The following is a 23582-nucleotide window of genomic DNA, read 5'->3' as shown; positions in this document are numbered from 1 at the left end:
CGGCTGGAACTTGGCTCCCTTGTTCAATGACATCTTCACCAGCTTGCTTTCTTTCACTGCCTAAGCTCAGCTGTCCTCAAACTTGCTCTATAGACTCAGAGATCAGCCAGCCTCTGCCTTCCCTGTGTTGGGATTAAAAGTGTGCCCACCACATCTGGCTCTAAGCTTTTCTTTAGTTTCTTTCCACTTAGCTGGGTGGGATCCTGCCCTGAGGTCACCGCTCCCTTTCTTCCATTTCTTAATCTGTTTATCTCCTTGAACACAGGATTTAGTTCCATTCCACTTCCTGATGCTCTTCTTCTCATCAAAATTTACATTTTGTAATTCCTTTTCAAGCATGGACATGAATAATCAGACAACAGAGTCTTTTATTTATTAGGCTGTTTTGAGATTTCTTCTGCCAACGGAAGTAATCCAAGAAACTCTTCACTTTAGCCCCAGGCAGACTCTTCAGGGAAAAAAGCAGCCAGCTTCTTTGCCAAAATATCACAACAACGATCTCTAGACAACATACTAAAATTCTTCTCTGAAACCTCTTGAGTGAGCCCCTCATAGTTCAAATAACTCTTAGCACCACTGTCTTCCATGCTCCTACTAGTATGGCCCATTAAGCAGTGCTTAAAGCATTCCACTGCTTCCCAAATTCAAAGTACCAAAGTCTAAATTCCTCCAAACAAACATATGGTCAGGCCTATCACAGCAAAACCCCAGTCCCTGGTACCAACTTCTGTCTTAGCGTTTTTATTTCTGTGAAGAGACATCATGACCATGACAACTCTTATAAAGAAAACATTTAATTGGGCTTGTTTACAGTTTTAGAAGTTCAGTTCATTATCATGATGGGGAGCATGGCAACAAGCAGGCAGACATGGTGCTGAAGCCAAGAGTGCTACATCTTGAAGGCAAAAGGAAGTCAACTGAGAGACTGGACAGTGTCTTGAGCATAGGAAACCTGAAAGCCCACGCTACAGTGACACACTTCCTCTAACAAGGCCATACCCACTCCAACCAAGCCACACCTCCAACAAAGCCATATCTCTAACAAAGCCACACCTCCAATAGTGAATGCAAATGGGAGCCAATTACATTCAAATTACTACAATGGTGTTTAATTTCTTTCAACTCTGTATAAGGTGGAATGCGCCACTAGATAATATAGCATTGTCTGCCTTAATAATGCTGGGGGCCAGAGGACACTGCTGTTTGTCTTGGAATGAATTTCTGGCATACTGAGAAAATAGTCAATGTCCTGACTTTGGAAATTTCTTATATCTCTTACCCATTAGCTTACTTTTCAGGAGTTTTAAAAATAAGCCCTTGGTGGCTGGAGCGATTGCTCAGAGGTTGAGAACATCATGTACAGCTCTCACAGAGGATGTGAGTTTGGGTCCCAGTGACCATCTTGGTTGGCTCACAACTGCCTGTAGTTTCAGAGAACTCTGAGGCCCCTTGCTGAGCGATATGAACCCTGTCTCTTTCACCACTAGTTCCTGTACCCCGAATTTCCCCTCTGTCTGCATTGAAACTGGTCTAACTGTTGACACCGAGTCCTGTCAGAGCAAGGACTTTGTGTAATTGTCTGTTTATCAAGTCTGTAAGATGAACAAAAAACTGAATACTGTATACCAACAGGGAAGGAAGTTGTATATGGATTATACATATAGAGTCAGAGAGTTTAGGACATACTGTTCTGCTTTATTATATTTTATTTCCTAAAATAAGGTGGTAGTTAACAGCCATGTGCTCTAGCTTATTTTCTTCACCTAACACTTAGGGAATATCTTCAGTTTTCCTCTGGAGACCTCTGGTGACTTTCAGAGACAGAGACACTGATGAGGTTCACTTCCCTCATTAGGTCTTATTTCCTGTCTACTTATGTTCCACTTAAGGGGCACTAAGGTTGTGTCTTCGAGTTACAGAGATCAATACCTAAGGAGGATGTGAGGGAGGCAGTGTGGGTATCAGTGCCGAGACACATGGTCTTGTCATGGCCACTCTGCAGTCCAGTGGTTTCAAACAACAATCATGTGCCAGTCCTGGGTCCAGCTGGCCCAATCCAGGCAGGGATCAGCTGGGGACAGTTTGGCTAGTGCAGCTGGGTAACATGTCTCTATCCTCCTGGGACTCATTGTGATATCGAGATCAAGAATGCAATTTCAGTTGTAGGGGTGCTTTTTCAAGCCTTTGCATCATGTTCACTGGTATCCCTTTGGCTAAAGCAAAAAAAAAAATGGGGTGAGGAGCATTTGCTACATGGAGGGGACATGCCTGTGTGGACAGGAGTAAGTGCATGGAGCAGTACTCCATTGTAGACCTCCCTCCCATTCTGCACCATTGGAACCTTCCATCCATCGACCTAGCCACCTTTTCACTGTCACACCTGTCTTCCCTTTCATTCTGCTACAGTTTTTTTATTTGATTTTTTGCTCACTTTTTACTTTTTTTTTCCTGAGTGTGGATGTATCCATGTACAGGTGTGCATGTATGTGTGTGTGTGTGTGTGTGTGTGTATGCGTGCGCGCGCGCGCGCACATGAGCGTGCTGTGGTGAACATGTGGAGGTCAGAGGACAGCTTGCGGGAGTTGGTCCTCTTTGGACTCAGGTTTTCAGGCTGGTGGCACTTGTCTTTACCCATCGGGCCATGGCACTGGTCTGGAAATGAGTTTTAACTACTTTTTGCCACAAAGCTATTTGGCTGTTTCTTGGCTTCTTAGTTCATGAAATGATCAAAGGGCAAAAGACCAAATTCTGCTTTAAACTGAGAGATAAAAGGAAGGGTGAGAAACCCTTTCAGAGCTTTGAAAGATGTGGCAGATTAGTATAACAAATTTAAAAAGTTATGACTTGAATTTTAAATGAATTTAAGGCACCATTATTAGCAGACTGACAGTTTGCTGTGGAAAACCGTATTGCAGATCTTTATAGTGAAGGTACTTCTTCCATTTGATTGAACAAATTCAACAGTTTGTTATTTTGACTTTTTCTCATTTCTCTTTAGTATTGTTTGCTTAGAGTAGTGCTTTAAATGATCCCTTGTGTATCTGGAGTTCTCTTTGCGCCACCAACCAGCTCCCAAATAATGACATAGAGACTTATTAGTAATTATGAAAGCTCAGCCTTAGCTTAGGCTTGTCCCACTAGCTCTTTTAACTTAATTTAACCTGTTTCTCTTCATCTATGTTTTGTGTTTTACCTTTCTTTCATTCTGTATGTCCTACTTTGCTGCATCCTCTGTGTCTTGTCTGGCTGGCTCCTGGCATCTCCATCTCATCTCCTTTTCTTTCTTCCTCAATCCTAAAGTCCTCCTCCTACTTACTCTCCCTGCCTAGAAGTTCCACCTATACCTCCTCCCTCTATTAAGTTTCTTATTAGACCAATCCGGTGCCTTAGGCAAGCAAGGTAAAACAACAACACATCTTTACATGATTAAACAAATGCAACACATCTTTACATAGTTAAACAAATATTCCACAACATAAATGTAACACATCTTTGCATAAATAAATATTCTACAGCATTTCCTCCTTTTTATCTAAATAAAAAGAAAAGTTTTAGCTTCAACATAGGAAGACTATATACAATAACAACAATTATCAAGTAAGCATTACATTTACAATATCCAGTGCATTTGCATTTGGCAAATTCAGAGAAAATATTCCATTATCTATCCAATCTTGGTGAGTCCAAAGTTGTGTACCTAATTTACTTTCTTTTCTAACTTGAATTACCAACTCAAAATTATATTTTTAGACCTCAAAACATTTTCAAGGATAAACAATTTAAGCGTTTCTGTTTTTCAACCTTATAAACTTTTTATCTCTTAAGTAAGCCTTTCTGAATATCTCTTATGTAAGCTTTTCTGAATTTAGTAACAAGGAAAACTATGACTATAACTGTCTCATCTTCAACTCCATCAGAGATCTGAGAAGGATATATTATCTGAGTAAACAGGAAGTGCAGAGCAAGTAACTTCCAAAACTATAGAAATGACAGAAGCAGCTAGCTGTCTGAACAGTTACCCATGGTTCCTTTGCACAGTTGGGGCATCAATCTTTGGCATAGGGGCCCAGAATATCTGACAGATTTTTCTGCAAAGCAGGAATTTTGAAGGACTATCCCCTTTTGTCTTGGCAAAGTTTGACTGTAGCAGGAATCTTAAAAGTTCTTATTAATAAAATCAAACCCGAGGCGAGTTATTGGCGTCCATGCTGGTAGATCAGAGAGACAGAACAAGCCACAGCTATCTCACCTTGCCAATTCCTCAGCTGGTCCTGTTTCCTCAGACTGGAAGCCTCTGAGTCCTCATCCAGAACGAATCCCAGCTGAACTGCTGCTTAAAAGCCTGAATGCTTAACCAGTCAAATGCTTAACCAGCCAAATGCTTAACCAGCCACATGCTTAACCAGCCAAATGCTTCTAGTTTCTGGTCCTCAAGCCTTCTATACCTTTCTGCTTTCTACCACCACTCCCTAGGATTAAAGGCTTGCTTCCTGGGATTAAAGGCGTGAGTCACCATGCCTGGCTGTTTCCAATGTGGCCTGAACTCACAGAGATCCCAGATGGATTTCTGCCTCTGGAATGCTAGGATTAAAGGCATGTGCTATCACTGCCTAACTAGTGGCTTTTCTGTTCTCTGGCCTCAGATAAGTTTATTAAGGTACACAATATTTTTGGGAACACAATACCACCACATTTGACAGTCTTTTTCTTTGTGTCCTGCTGTCCAGTTTGTACAGTCTACTGTCAGCAATTGAAGTGAGGACAGTTTCTTGCCCTGTGGCTAGCTTTGCCACAATGAAAGTGAATTCCATATGGAGGTTGTTTGATGCCCATCATCCTTTTATGAAGTAGATTAGTGCTGCCAGAAGCAGATGTATTTCACTGTCGTGAAAAGCCTTAGGTTATTAAACATGTTAAATACTGTATTCTGTAGGTCTCTGAAGTATTTGAAGACCATCTGTCTGTCTAAAATATATCTGTTCAACCTTGAAAATACACCTAACATGACTACAAATTTGATTGTTATAGATGACTAACTATTAACCTGCATTTTTAATTATTTTAAATAGTTTGTAATAATATCTTTCAAGGGCCAGAACTTTATATTACATTTTAAATGAGCTGCATAGATATAATACCTTAAATAAGAGTAGAAACATATATACAGTATAACAAAAATAACCTTAATTTAGTATCAGTATACAAAAATCCATACCAATGTAAAATATTTGAGATGAATAGTTATCTTTTTATCCTATATTCATATATCCCCACTAAATGATGGCAAACATCCATAACTCACTGAATGACTAAAAACTACCCACCCTACCCCTTGGGGATGTGGGCATTGTGGTCTTTAGACTATTTCCCGTTGTCTGAGGGTGATGGCATTCCCAGGGGCCCCTGAGAAAATTGAGATAATGGTCAAGTCCTAAGAAAATTAGCCATAACATTTGTTGTTCAGTTTCTGTGTAATGGGAAAGTTCAAGACTTATCTGAAGTAGTGGCTAGAATAGTCAGTGAGGCTGGACCATCTCAGCTAGCAGCCTTGAAGTTGTTCTGAACACAGAACTTTGAGGAAACTGTAATGGAGGCACTCTGAGAGGCTGGATCACCTGGGCCACCCATTTTCATTGGTGTCTGGTCCCCTTTCTCTGAAAACACACAAACTTTCAAAGGTAACACACATATCTGCATTAACAAGGATGGACTGTGCATTATACACAGGCCAGCCAAAGATGACTTGTTTTTTAATGTTTGAGCAGGTAAAAGACATCTGTCAACTTTATAAGTTTGTTTGGACTATATAACCAAACCTCTATCCATGCCATATGAAAGGATGGCATGTAATAATAAGTCATCAGGACTCTGTAACTAATAAGATTTATCTTGTATCATCAAGTCTCAGAGCTGTTCCCATGTCAAGGGATCAGCTTATATGTCACCTGCCTTGTAGTTTTTCTAGGTTTATTTCTTTATGTCTGTAGTCAATATTTTCAGGGTGTCTCCCCTAATCAGATCTGGTCTCTGTTAATTTTGAAGGAATCTATGGCCTTTCATTTCCTGTGGGAAACAAAAGCATAACCTCTCCCCCAATGCAATACATTTTCTGAATTCCATTTTTAAAGTTAAGACATCTCTAAAGTATCTAGGCTGGTTTAATTCAGCAGTTCCTTTTACAATCCAACAACAGCTGTCATTCACTTATCAGCATTCAAAAAATTCAGAGTTAACAAAGCACAATACATGATCCAGACTCCTCTTGTATTTCCCATCTTTATATGGCTTATTTTTTCATATTACTTTACTCTTCCTTTAAAGACTTTACTTAATTATTTTTAAACTATTTGTTTTTTCCTATGATTGTTTATATCCATTTTCATTTCTTTCTTAAGCACCTATGCACACTGTAGCCTGTTTAAAGGTGTTTTTTTTTTTTTTTTTTTTTTTTTTTTTTTTTTTTTTGGTATGGACCTGTATTACTGTGCATCTGAATCACTTTTTGACTGTGTGAGCCAAACCTTAAACTGATAAGCAGCAGCTAGGGTTCTCCACTGTGCAGCTCTGGTGGTTGGCTCTGCCCCCTCCTCGGGTCCATGAGAGCCAAGCCTCAAGCCTGCAGGCCTGGCCAAGAGCTTCGATTAACTGGAAGCTTCGTCTAACCACTTTAGCTCTAGGAAGTTGGTGCCTACATGGTGGCAGGTGTTTGTACTTAGCTTGTTGTTTGTTCTTAGCCTGCTGGCTGCTCTAGTGCTCTGCTGCACAGCAGTACCTCTTAAAGGAGCCATGTCCATGGGTTTTTTTTCCAGCTTTCTCAGGCCCTATGTGGAAATTCAGGACCCAGGTTGGGGTGCCATTGTAGTTGGAATTTGCTTTGGGCTACCGACCAGTTCCCAAATAAAGACATAGAGACTTATTATTAATTATGAATGCTCAGCTTTAGCTTAGCCTTGTCTTACTAGCTCTTTTAACCTAACTGTTTCTATTAATCTCTGTTTTGCCTCAGGGCTTTTAACTTCTCTTCTATTTTGTATGTTCTACTTCCCTGCTTCCTCCATGTCTGTCTGTCTGGCCCCTGGTGTCTCCCTGTCATCTCCTTTTCTTTCTTCCTCAAGCCTAAACTCCTCCTCTTATTTATTCTTCCTGCCCAGAAGTTCTGCCTATACCTCCTCCCTCACTATTGGCCATTCAGCTTTTTATTAGACTAATCAGGTGCCTTAGGCAGGCAAGGTAAAACAGCAACACATCTCTACATAGTTACACAAATGCAACACATCTTTGCATAGTTAAACAAATATTCTGCAACACCCTTGTATTGTCTGTCTTTGGATGTACTTTACTCTGGGCATATAGGTTTACAGAGGACTCATGCTTTGAAGAGTGTGGTGGGTTGAATGCTGTAACCCCCAAACATATCCTGGAAACTGCAATTGTGACCTTATTTGGCAAAGAAGAATCTTTGCAGACGTCTTTAGGTTAAGGATCACAAGATGGGTACCTCCTGATAATCCAGGTGGGTACCCCAGGTGATACTGAAGCAAAGGGCAGAGGAGGAGCAGACTCTGCAGAAGGGGCGGGGCCTAGATCTCTGCAGCGTCTGGCCAAGGTCATACGTAGTGGCTAGGAGCTCCAAGGATGATGGCGGCTCTGCTCTTGGAGACTTCAGTGTGGCTGTGGAGGTGTCCTGACTTCCTGCTTCTAGTTCCTGGCATTGTCAGGACACACTGCTTTTGTTTTAAGCCTTCAACTTTGACAGTGTGCCCTGGGCAGTCTGAGAATGGACAGAGCATGTCTGCTTTGGTGGTTTTGTAAAATGAGAATCTCACGGTCAGCAGAGGGGTTATTTTGGTCTCTGGGTTGTCTGGTGGGCTGGCTTGTGTTGACGGAGCAGCATCCCTTAGCCCTGTGATGCTCACTTGGCCTGTTCGGTCCACCCCAGGCCCCACCCTCTTTCCCGTCTTGGTTCTGCTGTATGCTAATTGTATGCAGCCTGAAAGCGCTCAGTTAGCACAACACCTTCTTGGATAATCGCTTCTCTCAGTTGGCTTTGGGCTTTGTTTCAGGCCTTTCTCTCGATACTTACCTCCAGGGCACAGGCCCCAAATTTAAAATGTTGGAAAAACCAAAAGCCGAAACCAGGAACAAACACCAATAGCAGCTGACCACCTCGTGCTCAAGAAGCAAGAGGAGGTGACCAAGTGTTTGTCCCAAGGGGCTTCCCAGCTTCAGCTCAGTTTCAGGAAATTAGTGCCAAAAAGGACTGAGAAACTTGTGGGGCATTTACCCACCACCCCCACAGCTTCCCAGAGTTTTCTTGAGTGCGAGCAGCAGGAAATATTAGATAGAAGTATTTATAGCGGAGAATCTTGCGGAGATAAACAGATAGAAAATAAAGGATAGCCTCGAGAGGGCCTGGAACCTATTCCAACGGGCCCGGACTGTCTCTGGTCCAGGGTTTTTATAGAGACGCCAAGGGGTGGAGCAAAAGACCTCCTCCCCCAGCACAGCCAAGTGCAGGCCATCTCAGACACCTGCACTCAGGCCCGTGGTCCTGATCATCCTCTATTCGGACCTGCTGGGTAAAGCCACGAGGAACCCCAGAACGGGCTCCCACAGGTCCCCCCTTCTTAATATATAAAAAAATAACTATTAATGGCTTACAGCAATCTCCATAGCTGTTACACCTCCCAGTATGGGAGTAGAGGATGATATAGATGGCATTTCTCTTTTGAATTAGGTCCAAAGTGACTACAGCAGTCTTAACTGCCTCAAGCCCTTTCTAAACCAAAACTCTTAAGGCGACTACAAACTTAAAGAATCCCTTAGCTTCATCATTACTATTAACAGGTTAACATAAATATTGCTATACATAGTCACAATTCTCTCAGTCTTACAACTCAAAGCAAACTCTTAACAGAACCATTAGAATTAGCATATATGGTGCTATATATAGTTAACAATTTTCTCCGTCTTACAACTTTTACTCAGTCATTTGAATTTTCTTGTTAACAGAACATAGGAAAAGCTTCAATGTATTCTCAAACTTAAACATTTCCTCAATTCCACAAAGCCAGGGTGCATTAATATCAATAGGTTTCTGCAAACATAATTCAATCTCATAGCTCCTCCTTTTCTTTATAACTTTTAAGCAAAATCTCAAGCCTAGTTAGAAAACCCAAACTTTTCTGTTTAAACAGTTCCATTTGTAACACAAAACCAGTTCCATAAGTAATTCCATTTTTACATAAACAGTTCCACAAAACAATTCATAAATCACCAGTTAATAAAGCATATATGCATACACAAAATTGCATCTCGATTCTAAGTAGAAATACATTTCTTCATTTAAACAGTTCCATTTTTAACCCAATTCCAGAAAACCGTTCCTAGGTCATTACTATAAGTAAGCTCAAAATTGTCTCATTGTAATGAAATCTCTATTGTTCATTTCATTTAAGTACCAAAATTCAAATGATAAATTCTGGTACTAGCCTTCCAAATATGGGAAATCCATAACCAAAATCTTTTTGTAATTTTATCTCATTTTTAAGTTCAAAAAGTTCAAACAAGAAAAATTCTGGTATCAGGCTTTCACTTCCAAATATGAAGAGACGTTTTTCAACCAAAACTTTTTGCAGTTAATAATTTTTGTTCAAACAAGCGTCTCTGCAACTTTTGTTCTCACAGACAGACCTTTTTAGTTATAGTAATATTTTGAACCGCACCGTTTTTGCTGTTAGTTCAGGTTTTTCTGTGCTGCGTTGATATTCCACGGATCTCAGCTGCGGATGCCTTGTGCTGGTTCTGGCGTCCGCCATTCTTAGCTTCTTAGCGGCTTCTGGAGCTTTTGAAACCATTCAGACTGCCTACCTTGCAGTCTACTAGGACACTATCTCCTGTGTCTCAGGTGTTTTCACCATATACATTAATAGACTCACACTTAACATTTACACTTTTTCACAAACTCACATAACATGTGCTTAAGCATAAACTCACTCAACATTACACATTTTTACAAACTCACATATTAACATCTACTTATTTATACTTTAAGGAAACTATAGAACTACTTTAGCAAATATATTTCTTATTAATTCTTATATACTTATATTCATTCCATCTTATTTCTTACTTAAACTTACATTTACAACTAGCATCTTACAAGCTTATTACTACATGTCTTAAGACTACCTTAGATACTTCTTACAAGCTTATATTCTTAAAGGAACTCTATAGATCTATTTTACAAACTTATATAGGCTACCATTAGCATATATCTAACTTAGCAAACACCTAAAGATTTCTTAACACAGATCTAACAAGACAGAATAATTTCTATAAACTCACGTATCTTATTTTTATTTTTCTATTTCTTACTCTTAATTATTATCACTATCTCTATTATAAAGATTCTCTTAACTAGACAGGAAGTATGTACATCATTTCTAAAGTTTAGAGTTTATAGTCAGCTTTGTTATAAAGCACTGGGATTTAGTGAGTGTTGTCATTATAGAGTTGTGATACTTGTTGCTAGGGGATTGTAACATTCTCAGGACAAAGCCACACCCCAAAGTTGCCGAGTTCTCTTGGCCTTTCCGAACCGGCAGAGATGTACTGTCAGCGGTAGATGGTTTTTAACTAGAGGCTGTCCCTTCACCCAAATTCATAATAGTTCCCCCTAAATGCCTCAATTCAGACAAACATTTTTATTACAGCAGCACTTTTGGTTTGTTCTATGGAAAAACTTCACTTCACACTGAGGGTGAAGCTCATCACCAAATACTGCACAGCTATTAGGTGATATAAAGTATAAAGTATATTAGGTGATATAAAGTATTTTTCTAAAGGAGCTAGTAAAGCCAAAAGGGGCACAGCTCCAAATTCTTATTTCCTCACTGTTTGCATTAACCAGTGACAAAACCTCAGAAACACCAATCGAGCCACTTTCATTCTGGTTCCTTTATAGGAACGTCATGGGAGCTGACTTTTCTTAGTTCCACGCTCCTTACCAAACGCTCCGGTAACCACCGAGCTTCATTCTCCTCTTGTGAAAAAACAAACATGTCCTCGACCCCATATTAAAACAGGATTGGAACCCTTCCATAATCCCGAGCAGGGATCTTTCCATTTCACTTGAGTTTCAGGATTTAGTATTTTCACTTCATTAGCTTTAACTCCTGATGTTATTAGCAAGCGGTGATATTTAGCATTGATTTCTTATAGGGAACTTTCAGGTAAAGCAACTCTTTTGTAAGACAGCTAGATTTTCTGAAGTTTGTTTCCCATCTATAAAGCAGTCATTTCTTTTTTGAATGCCTGTTTCCTTGTCTCCTTATTAGATTTGCAAAGGAATTACTCATTGCAGGCAGTTTGTTCAAAAGGCAAAGAACTTTTTAAATTTCAACAAGTTTTTTCATATCTAAGACAAAATTCAGTGTATAAACTGCTTTCCCTTGTTTTAAGGATTTTAAAGTGGCTTGTTTGCTCTTATAGGTAGCTTTTTGTCACCCAACTACCGTAAAAACTTTTCACAACTATTAGGGTAAATAAGGCATTTTACCAATGGAGCCCCAAACCGCGAAGCGCCTAGTTCCGTATCCTTTCAATTTTTCATTGGAACTGACACTTAAACTCTTAGATGATTTTCCTCCTTATTCTTTTTAAAGGCTGTATTTTAAGTTTACCATGAACGTATTTTTGAGCTGACAAAAGTGTTTCAGGGCAATGTCACCATCTTTAGCAGAAAAACTACCTTTCCCAGAATGCATTTCCCTTATATCAGTCCATAATAATATCAGTCCCATATCAGTCCCTTATATCATTTTCCATAGTTCTTTTTGGGTCTGAGAGTCAACTGGTTCTCTTTTTACCAGACTTGCTTACAAATTCTTGCCCAGGAGGTTTGAACAAAGTTTTTTTGCTTTTGCAATGGGAGATTTGAACAAGCATTTTACATTTTCAGCTATGGCACATTGGGAGGTTTCTATTCTCCTCAGCTGGCTTTAACAGGTGTTTTAACTTCATCAGACACTGGCCCTGGATCAGAACCACACCTGCCTCGTTAGCCGGCATTGATGCTGGCATTTCTGATAGCAACTTTGCTCGGGGCTTGTGCTTGCCTTAGCCAGTCAGTGAAAAACAAGATCATGTACAACAGAGCTTTTCCATAGCTCCTTCAGAGAGATTTTCTCCCACTGATTTTATTCTCATTTTGCTTGTTCCTTCCTTCCCCAGATGCAGAGCTTCAGCTATCTGTCTGCGGCTCTGTACCTCTGCTAGCTGCTTTTGGAGGTAGGGGCTTTTTCTCTCCCCCGAATCTGCCTCAAACTCAAGCAGCTTTTTCAGGTCATGCATTTTCTGGGGAGGAATCTGTTCCCTCTGTTTCTTCAGAGTATTTCTCCCTGACAGTATCCAGTTTGGGCTCAGTTTATCCCCTCTACCCCAGAAACAGTTTCCGACACTACAGTGGCGGCTTTCCCTGCTACTGAAGGTAGGGGCTTTTTGTCCGTTTCTGTTTTCAGGGTCTATGGTTTGCGTACAGACTGAACAATTTAACAAGGGAGGTTTTTGCCGTTTCTAAACTCCCATTAGGACAGGTGTTTTGCCTCATCAGGCCTTCACCTGGCCCAGTCCCCCAGTGGGTTGCATTTGCTTGTCTGGGTGTTCAAGGACAGAGCTTATGCCAGAGTCAATCACCCCTTAGGGCTACACTCCCTCATCTCATCGGGAGTCAGTTGAAACAAAGCTTTCTCAAAGAGATGCTTTCTCTGACAGAAAAGAAAGCTTTACTCCTGGATAGTTCTGTTCTGCCCTGGCTGGGCTCTTTCCCCAGACAGCGTTCTGACTCGGCAGCACGACTGCTTCAGACCCAGTTCAGCTTTACTGTTTTCCCAGAAAGGTCCTTTCTCTAATAGGAAAGCTTTTTCTCAGATTTCTTTTTGTAGTTGTGGACCTTTCAACCCGGGACTTGTAGGAAAGTGGACAACTGTGCCGTTCCCACAGGTTTTAGCTTGCTTGTTCATTAGCAATCTTCCCCTGGGTCCTGCACCTTCCTGCCTCAGCTCTGTGCTCCAGGAAGTTTACCACTGCAGGAACCCTAGTATCCCCAAAATGCACTCCAACTCAGAGATGCTGGCCAGTCACCTCTGGGTTTTTGGTCAAAAGTGAGGATACAATGCTAACAGTTTGCATTGCTTCAGGGGATCTTTGCATTAGGAGGATTAGGAGCACCTTTTCATTCTGAAATGCTCACTCAAAACCTTTGCTGCCTCAGCTCAGCTGTAACTGTGAAGCTTGACTATTTTGCTTTTCTCAGGTAAAGTTTCCTGCCCTTTTTGGGCTCTTTGTAGCTCTTCACCCACACTCTCCCAAGCGTTTCCCTCAGGGTACTCTGACCCACTGTCTATTACTAGCTTGAAGAGACAGAGCTTAGAAGGGGTTTTTAGAAACTTGTCCTTGCCTCCTGCATTGCAGGGATGATTTTTAAAGCTTGAAAGAGAACTTAGAGGTTTTGCTGTCTTAAGAGGTTTGTTGTTTTCCCTTAGAGCTAATCACAGGTCGTCCCCATACTAATATCTTCAGGTGAATCTAATTTTTGTCCTCTGGACAAATTTAGTTAAGTTTAAGAGAGCTTTTGAGCAAGATTAAGGCTTTTTAGAGAGGTTTTCCCCCCCAAATTTTCCAAGAAAAGCTTTATAGCTTAAGAGAAAGATTTCTTCCCCCCCAGGAGAAAGACCAACTTTTCCCAAAACTTCCCAACTTTAAACTTTGACTTCTTACACCCCCATTTTTGCCTCAGGGAGAAATTACTTTCTCCTGCCGCTTGGACTTAGCATTTCAGCTGTCCCCAGGTCAAAAGCTTCCATAGGAAACTTTTCCTTCCCCATAAGCTCCAAGAAGAGCTTTTTTACTACCCATAAAGCCCAAAGAAAGATTTTTTTCCCCAGTTTGCTTTCAAAGCCCCCAAAGTTAGAAAGTTGAAGAGTTTTTCTGTCTAGTTGCCTTACTTATTTTTTCCTACACAATCTTACACTTCTAAGTTTTTCCTAAACTATATTACTATCCTATACCTTATACTTATCACAGATAGAAATTGAGAAAGGGATAGAAGATAGAAAATTTTGACAGAAGAGAATTTCGCTGCAGCATCGGACATCCTTCCAGTCCGCTTTCCTTTTCTCTCGAGGATAAAACGCCTGCCTTCCCAAAAAATATATATATAAATATATATATATTCCATAACACCGGCATGCCTTTCCACTGGCAGGGCTAACTCAGCACTTTCACCAAAAACTCTGTAATAAAACTATTATTTTCCTTTATCTTTAGTCCCTATTACTTTGTCTTAAGTCCCTGTTCATTTGTCTTTAGTCCCCCCTTTTTTGTTCCTTTTTTTAGTCCCTTTTTTTCTTTAGTCCCTTTTTTTCTTTAGTCCCTTTTTTCCCCTTTCTTTAGTCCCTTTTTTTTCTTTAGTCCCTGTTCACGGCGCCATTCTGTGGGGCATTTACCCACCACCCCCACAGCTTCCCAGAGTTTTCTTGAGTGCGAGCAGCAGGAAATATTAGATAGAAGTATTTATAGCGGAGAATCTTGCGGAGATAAACAGATAGAAAATAAAGGATAGCCTCGAGAGGGCCTGGAACCTATTCCAACGGGCCCGGACTGTCTCTGGTCCAGGGTTTTTATAGAGACGCCAAGGGGTGGAGCAAAAGACCTCCTCCCCCAGCACAGCCAAGTGCAGGCCATCTCAGACACCTGCACTCAGGCCCGTGGTCCTGATCATCCTCTATTCGGACCTGCTGGGTAAAGCCACGAGGAACCCCAGAACGGGCTCCCACAGAAACTCGAGTTCAGATTTTTTAAAAGTCTTTTTTGGTTATTGTTTTTAAGCCTATTGTTTTTAAGATAGTTCCCACCAAGAAATAAAATACAACCTCAAAAGTAGCAAAGTACAAAACAAACACCATGATGCCGGGCGGTGGTGGCGCACGCCTTTAATCCCAGCACTCGGGAGGCAGAGGCAGGCGGATCTCTGTGAGTTCGAGGCCAGCCTGGGCTACCAAGTGAGCTCCAGGAAAGGCGCAAAGCTACACAGAGAAACCCTGTCTCGAAAAACCAAAAAAAAAAAAAAAAAAAAAAAAAACAAACACCATGAACTTCAAACACAAATGTATTTATTGGGGGCTGGAGAGATGGCTCAGCAATTAAGAACCGTCTATAACTGTGGAGATATTGTGTTTCCCCAAAAATTGTGCACCCTAATAAACTTATCTGGGGTCAGAGAACAGAATAGCCACTAGATATAGAGGCCAGAAAATGGTGGCACACCTTTAATCCTGTCACTTGGGAGGCAGAGATCCATTTAGGTCTCTGTGAGTTTAAAGCCACATTGGAAACAGCCAGGCATGGTGACTCATGCCTTTAATCCCAGGAAGTGATGGCAGGAAGCAGAAAGGTATATAAGGTGTGAAAACCAGGAACTAGGGCTTGGTTAAGCCTTCAGGCTTTTGAGCAACAGTTCAGCTGAGATCCATTTGGATGAGGACCCAGAGGAAACAGGATCAGCTGAGGAATTGGCAAGGTGAGGTGGCTGTGGCTTGTTCTGCTTCTCTGATATTCCAGCATTCACCCTAATACCTGGCTCCAGGTTTGATTTTATTAATAAGACTTTCTAACAATTCATGCTACACATAACCATCCATAACTCTGGTTTCAGAGATCCAGTGCATTCTGACTTCTATGGGCACTGGGTACACATACATACATGCAGGCAAGACATTCATACACATTAAATAACATAAAGCTGAGAAAAAAATGTCTTTGTTGGTCATACTGTTCTGTGATCTCCATTCAGTAGTAGAAATTTTTATGGTATCTGAAGGTAGTGAGCAGGAATTCTCCAAATATTTCTTAGATTTTAGAAGGCCCTTTAAAAAACATCTCCATTCCCAGCTTCTAGAAAATGGGCCTTCAAAGGTTCTCAGGTTGCCTTATTGAATAATACACAGACATTTGAACATGTTAAATATTTTATTCACATTGTTTATAAACTATATCCACCTGGAAAACACATGAATCCAAAAATAGATTATTTTACAGTAATTCACATTTTTTAAAACAAGTTGCTTTTGAGGTTAAACTCTAAACATAGAGGTCTTCAGCCTGCATTGCTATTCAGTGCCTCATCACTTGCCAGCCCAGCTCTGGAGGAGCTCAGGTTCAGGGGCAGTCAACCTTGTTGCAGGTCATTAACACCTTGCATGCCAATGGCAGATGAGGGGATGTCAGTGTAGACTTTAACCATGAATGTTTGTTGATGTCAATTCGCTGTTCTTATTTTTTGTCAAGAGAATCTATTGTAGAGTTTGCATACTCATCAGGCAAGTAAAGAAAAGAGACTGGCGATGTGTTCGGCTGTTGTGGGCTGTTAGGACATTTTCTGCTCTATAAGGGTTTAACGTCTTAGCCCCAGGGGGAATCAATGAATTCTGAATCGATCATGTGGACAGTTTGAATCACAGAAACAGCAGTGATTTAGAAATTAATGCACATGTCTGTTGACTAGGTCTCTGTAGAAAGGACGCTAGGCACCAGTGGGGAAAAAGGGGGCAGTGATCTCAGTCACAACTCCCAATGTGAATAATTACAAGTATGTAAGTTCAAACGGATTGGCTGCGGGTCACATGACTGTGGCTAAGTGGCAAAACGATGATCTGGTTAAGAAACTTATTATTAACTTAGGCTACATCCAATTAGGTCCCAGCTTAGTGGCTTAGCTTTTTTTATTAAGAAAGTCTTCTATGGAATATGACTAATAATTTCAAATCTAAAATAAGCACATCTTACATCTCACGCTCTCCTAAAAATTAATCCCAGGTGAGCTGCCTCAGTTGACCACTCAGAACCTCTGGAATGGGAGGATCACATGATCTTAACGGTGTCCTTAACGGTGCAATGCGGCCCTTTTTTTAAAGCAGCACCCCCAACACTGACTACCTTGGCTCCAAACACTTCATTAGGGAAATAATGTCTCACCAAGTTGCCACACCAGACCATCCCTGCCTCCCCCTTGGGATGAAGGCGACTGCTTGAGGGTCTCTGCCGTCACCCCAATAGACAACAACCGAATCCAAATGTAAGTGGAGATGTGAAGAAATTTTATCATCGTGTTTGCAGGTTTTGAAGAGGAGGAGGGGGAGGAGGAGGGGGGAGGAGAAGACTTTCATCTGTCTATTTTGATCTGATTGTTTCAAACAACAGAAATCCATCAAAGGAGCTTGGTGTCGGCATAGATCATAGTTTGTCTTCTTGCCACCCGTGCGCATTCTTTCCAAATTTGTACACTAACCTCCGGTCAACCCGCTCCAAAATCCCCGTCTTATAGTAGTATCTGTGGAAGCAAGCAGAAGAGAGATCCAGGGAAGGTTTGCACCCCGAGAAAACAACAGCGCGTAAACATTCCTTGCTCCTCTCGGGTGACAGGGCTTTGCCTACCCTGGTATTTCCACACCCTGTTATTACCTTACACTTAAACCCTTCCCAGACACCTTGAAGACTGAACCTCACCACCGTCGGTTCAGCGTGTGTGTGTGTGTGTGTGTGTGTGTGTGTGTGTGTGTGTGTGTGTGCATGATGGCTTGGGTTCAGGGTGATCCCCCCCCTCCTCACCACCCCCACCCCCCGGGAATGCTGCCAAAACTGAAAAGGATGGTGGGTCACTTTACAAGCCATAATCCCACCTGAAACTAAGAAGAGGTTTAGCTCCTGACCCTTTCATATAAAGCGGGGGGAACGCTGTGAAAACAGTGAGATTTTCTGTGGCTGGCTATTTTATGTAACTCCTCTTTGCAGGCTCATGATGTCCGATGCTGCTCGCGTACCTCAGGGCTCTGCTCAGCTTCTCATATGTCATCCTGTCATTCTTCTTCCTTTGTCCCCACATCTTGGCCAGGGCTTCTGACTTAACCACTCGGAAAATACCCTGCTCCCTGTCTTCCCATTCCAGGATGCCGCAGTTTTCTTCAGGAGACAGAAGCAAATCTCTGACAAATTCCCACAGGTGAGAGCTTTGGAGGCCTTTGGGAAAGAAACAGAATAAAGTCGACTTCTTTCTTTTTAAACTGGCTTTTTTTTTTTTTTTTTTTAAAGAGAGATTGTGTTTTCTAGTAACATCATAAATGACACCCATGAAGTCTCACCAACATGACTGCCTAATCATGAGCTGAACAAGGAAGACACCAATGGACATGCCAAACTGGACAGGGAAAAGCCCACGAGGCCTCAATCCTACACAAGAACGACAGGCAACTGAGGGAAGCTGGGAGGGGGAGAGGTGGCCCCCCTTAGGGAAGAGCACACCAATTGGCTGTTCAGTGCCAAATGGTCAGTCCTGGAAACATAATACAAGTAACGTTATACGGACTGGATAGGTTCTATTTAGGAATGCACATGTCTACACATATATGCACGTAATGACAATTAGTGGGAAAGAGGTCATGAATTTGGAGGAGAGGGAGGGGAGTATATGGGAGGTTTTGGAAGGAGGACAGGGAAGGGAGAAATGATGTAATTATAATCTCAAACAATTAAAAAATATGCCGGGCGGTGGTGGCACATGCCTTTAATCCCAGCACTCGGGAGGCAGAGACAGGCAGATCTCTGTGAGTTTGAAGCCAGCCTGGTCTACAAAGTGAGTTCCAGGAAAGGTGCAAAGCTACACAGAGAAACCCTGTCTCGAAAAACCAAAAAAAAAATGAGGGATGTTAAAAGAAAAGAGAGCGGGAGGGGGAAGAAGAGGGGGGGGGAGAGGGAGGGAGGGAGAGAGAGGTGTAACTTTTGATTAACCTATGAGAACTGTTGTTGCACTGGACACTGTTCACTTTGCATGCTCTGCTTAGAGCCTTACTAAGTTGGAAAACGTTTGTTATCTGATAAACTATAAGCAAAATTCCCACACAGAGACATGAGATTTAAAGCACTATGGCTCCTCATGAGCTCACTCCTTTCTAATGGGCAAGAGGGTTGCATTAAGATGGGAGACCTACCCTTTCCGCCTAATCATGAGCTGAACATAAACAGAAGAGGGAACAGAGGGAGGTGGGGGAAGAGACTGGGAGGAGAGGAGGGAGGGGAAACTGTGGCCAGGATGTAAAATAAACAAATACATTCATTTTAAAAATAAGATCTGGTACCCACAGCCATTCTGCAGTTTTCATTTATCACAAGGAGCTGGCATTACTCTTGTGCCTTGAGGGATGGGTAAGACTGACTGGGTTTTGACTGCCTGGGTTTGGGTCTGGAATTTGCCTCTTCCTGGCCCTGGAAATGCAGTCTCTTTAGTTGCTGTCAGCATCAAAGGAGTAATAAGGTGCCTGTGTCATACTGTGGGCTCGAGGGTTTGATGGTTTAATGCATGGCAAGTGGCTAGACACAGGCCTAGCACAGGGTGACTGCTTGCAGGGCAGACCTCAGCACTGGGAAAGGCTCATGGGCTGGCCAATTCCCCACGCTGCCTTTATTCTCTTCCCCTGAGTACATCAGTGAGAAGACCACACAGTGGACTAGGAAACAGAAAACTCTCCCTCCGTAACAGAACCCAGCCAGAACATTTCTCTAATTCTTAAAATATGATGCCCAAGTGAAAAGAATGATTTTGATCCCATGTACGAAAGCAGTCGTTGATGTCTCCACTACCTTCCCGGGGAAGTGACTGGTCCCACTCCAACACTTAATTCCAAAGAAAAACTGCCTCAAGGAAGACAAATGGTGTCCCTGCTCTTACTTGTTCGACTGTGACAGTCTTGACTCTTCATGCCACTTGTCTTCAAGCAACTGGAATCAGCATCTGAAACAGAAGGACCCATGGCTGTGGGGAGCCTCAAACGGCATCCCGGAGAGCGGAAGTCAACTGCCAGCCTTTGCAATCGGAGACTTTAGGCTGGTTAGGAGATGGAGGGATGGGATGTGCTCCATCCTGGGACCTGCTGTAAGTGCCTGCTGGGCTCCTGCTGGAATACAAGAGAGAACACTCCCACGGAGTCCCTACTCACTTGTAGGGCTAGGTGAAGCCCAGGGGAAGCAGACAAATCACCTGTTGTTTGAAACGTCATCAATACGTGACACTGTATAGAGAATGAGGGAGAGAAGTGGTTACTTTATGAGGGAGGCTCTCACAAGGGGAGACGGCTACATTATGAACTGGGGGAGAAGGAGGGAGAGGGGAAGGAGGGAGAGGGGGAGAGAGGGGAAGGGACAAGAAGGGAGGGGGACAGGCGAAGAGGAGGAAGAGGAGGAAAAGCAGGAGGGTTTTAGGTAGAGGGAGCTCTACTTTGGTTTTAGGTAGTGTGCACTCTGCTCTTGCCATCCCAAGTACTCAGGAAGCTTGCACACCCTATAGCTAGAGAGGGTGGGAGGTGCTGCTGCCATCCACGTAGGTTGCAGGCTGTGGCAGGTCATGATTTTGGAGGCTGGATGACGGTTTGGGATTTTATATTAAAGTAAAGTAAATTGCCCTCACCCCCACCTCCATCTCCATGTTTTTTTTTTTTTTTTTTTTTTTTTTTTTTTTTTTTTTTGAGGCAGAGCGTTACATAGCTCATGCTGGCATTGAGCTTCACTGTATTTTGGGTGATCCTGAACTCCTGGCCCTGCTCCCTCCCCCTCTTGAACGAGTGCTGGGAATACAGGCATATACTACCGTTTCCAATTTGTACCACGCTGGGAATTGAAGCCAAGACTTCATGTGAGCTACACAAACTGCTTGACTGGGCCACATCCCTAGCTCAAAGACCCACATTGTAAGAAGACACCTCTTGTGACTGTGTGGAGAATAGATTGGAAGGGACATAATAAAAACAAAGAGATTAGAATTAATGAAGGAAGCAAGATGTTAACCCAATATTGAATTGAATTATGTATTATTGTGTTGTAATTGATAATCTGAGATACCCACACATGCATTGTCCCAAAGTATATGAAGTTTTAATAGACTACCAGAACCAGATGTACCCCCTACCACCTTGAATCTGTCTGTCCTCCCAGCCCTGTGCTCACTTTGCTTCAGCCACACAAGCTCCTCCTCACTTGCAGGCATAGTCCACCTCGGGGCAGCCTTATGTTGCTCTTTGCCCAGAATGCTCGTTCCTTTACTATCTGGGTATTCACATCCTCATCTCAGCCTAGACTCAAATCCACCTGTCAGGACTGGCCTCCTCCAACCATGAAAATTGTAATCACACATATGTGCCCCTAGGCTACCACTTAGAATCCCACATCTACTTCCCTTAATTGCCTTTGAACTCCTTCATGACACCTTTGTCTGTGTGGTTTACAGTCTGTGTCCACTAGAGGGCAGGATTTGTCTTTGCCTATGTATTCCCTCAGGACCTAGCACGGTGCTGAGTATACAGCAGGTATTAAATAAGTGATCTCCTCAGCCACTACACTACACTAATCACACTGACGGTATAGACTGGGATGTGTACTAATGGGACAAAGGAATAGACATGCCATCTTGGGAGGAAAGGGTGTCCTGTGTACACTGTTGCCCAGGTTCTGCATTCTGTGCCACTGGGTCATATCACTCCCGAAGTGGTCCCCTTTTGTCACCAGGACGAAGGCTATCACATTAGGCAGGCCTTTTATAAACTGGGCCATACCCAGCCCTCCAACCTTATCTCTTTCTGCACCCCAACTTTCTCTCATCTCTGAGGTTAGTTGGTTTCGATGGGTGTGACTTTCCTGGCCCTCAGTATTTTTGCACACTTTCCTCACCCACCACTCCACCCAGTGGATTCTCACTCTCACAGAGCCTCTTCAGAACCCTTCCCTGAAGCCACCTCCTGGGCTAGAGCCCCCACCCTCCCACCTGAGATCTAAGAGCACCCATGTGTTTCTGGGATCACAGTGTGTTTCTTCTTCCTTCGAAATCCATCTCGCCTTGTCTCTGCTAAAGCTGATGCTTCTTCTTTTTTTTTTTTTTTTTTGATTTTTCGAGACAGGGTTTCTCTGTGTAGCTTTGCACCTTTCCTGGGACTCACTTGGTAGCCCAGGCTGGCCTCGAACTCACAGAGATCCGCCTGCCTCTGCCTCCCGAGTGCTGGGATTAAAGGCGTGCGCCACCACCGCCCGGCAAGCTGATGCTTCTTATGGAGCCCTTACTAAATGCCGAGTGCTTCTTAGATGGAGTCCTTATATGCAACATCACAGTCCTGCAACAACCCTGGATGACATGATTGTCATTTTATTGAGGAGGAGTTTGAAGCCCAGAGAGTTAAAGTGTTTTGTCCAGGTGTGGAGCGGGGGCTTGAATCCAGAGTTCCCATCCTAGGGCTAACACTCACAACCAGGATGCCATCATGTCCTCTCAGGAGGCGTTTGGCAGGCACCGCGTGAGCGTTTAGCTCATATGGGCTGAACAGCCGTCACTGCCTCTTTTGTGCTGTGTCTGTCCCAGTCTCTAGACTTCGCCATTGTGGCACTGAGTCTTTTAGGGGAGAAGCAAGTGGAGCCATAACAATAAACAAAGGCAAGTCAGTGACTGGGAACGGATAAGAAGCCTTCATTGAGTGACAAGAAGAGCCAGGGAAAGGGCATGCTTTTCGTTTCTACAGGCCCTTGTGCTTGGGATGGAGGCTATTTGGTGTGCCGGGAGCAAAGAGCAGGAGGCATCACAGGGGACATGGAGATGGTTCAGGTCACATCACTCTGTCCTAACTGTCCCAGGTCCAGGGGACTTTGAAGGCCTTCATGGGCTGAGGAGGTTCCAAATCTCTTTTTTAAAATCTAGTTATTGAGGTAGGGGCTGAGGCAGAGGAGGTGGAGTCCTTACTGCCAACCCGATCTTGAGGCAGGTGCTTGATTAAACCTTTTGCCAAGATGAGCTGTTGGTCTGCTGCAGTACCCTGAGGGAACTCTGTTTCTCTGCAAATAGTAGCCTCCGTGTGTGTGTGTGTGTGTGTGTGTGTGTGTGTGTGTGTGTGTGTATCATCTGTATTCATGCAGCTTAGGTGGCTGGTAGGGCCTGAGGGGAGGCTTAGCCCCCTTACTGTCTATGAGGCTTGGGCAGCCCTGGTTGAGATTGGAAACTTAAAACAGAGCCAAGGGGTTTATTACCATTTGTTGGTTGAAATCATAGTCGGGTGTCCTCCAGAAGCTAGGATGGAGGCCTGGGCATAGGGTTTCAAAACCAAGCCCATTGCAGCCCATGATACTGTCAGTCCATCCGAAAAGCCCACCCTACACTAGCATGGCACAGAGATACTCCAAGGCCCAAGAGCAGGAGATGCTAGCCATGAACCCAAGAGCATCAGCTCTCTTCTTGGGCATGGTGTGGCCTCTACTGACGTCCTATAGTGGAGGAGGGTGGGGACATGTAGAGAGGAAAGGAAATGTGATCGAGGGTTGGACTGCTTCTCCTTAGCCAGTTTTGATGACTTTGTGGTTTGTTGGACTTTTGGTGGGAACTGAGTTGAAGATCCTCACTACGGATCATTGTCAAGCTAGACTCAGAAGTAGACACGTCCCAGGAGTGTTGGGTCTCCACTAAGTGGCAGGAGAACAAGCAGAAGGGCCTGGAAGCAACT

General features: G+C 43.0%; 1 protein-coding gene across 5 annotated transcripts in view; it reads right to left on the bottom strand.

Moving 5' to 3' along the window:
* Window positions 1–16010: 16010 nt before the first annotated feature.
* The window catches only part of Elf5 (E74 like ETS transcription factor 5), a 40190-nt gene continuing 32618 nt past the window's right edge, over window positions 16011–23582 (bottom strand). For all 5 annotated transcript variants that reach the window (XM_076570176.1, XM_006983626.4, XM_076570177.1 and 2 more), the window contains 3 exons: window positions 19781–19843; window positions 17880–18075; window positions 16011–17389 (listed from right to left, as the gene is read on the bottom strand). In XM_076570176.1, the coding sequence (XP_076426291.1) occupies window positions 17293–17389; window positions 17880–18075; window positions 19781–19843 (356 nt within the window). In that variant the 3' untranslated portion in view covers window positions 16011–17292. The remainder of the gene's footprint in view (window positions 17390–17879; window positions 18076–19780; window positions 19844–23582) is intronic.

Source organism: Peromyscus maniculatus, chromosome 4 (assembly GCF_049852395.1).
Source record: "Peromyscus maniculatus bairdii isolate BWxNUB_F1_BW_parent chromosome 4, HU_Pman_BW_mat_3.1, whole genome shotgun sequence".
Lineage (NCBI taxonomy): Eukaryota > Metazoa > Chordata > Mammalia > Rodentia > Cricetidae > Peromyscus > Peromyscus maniculatus.
This window is presented reverse-complemented; position numbering and strand designations above follow the sequence as displayed.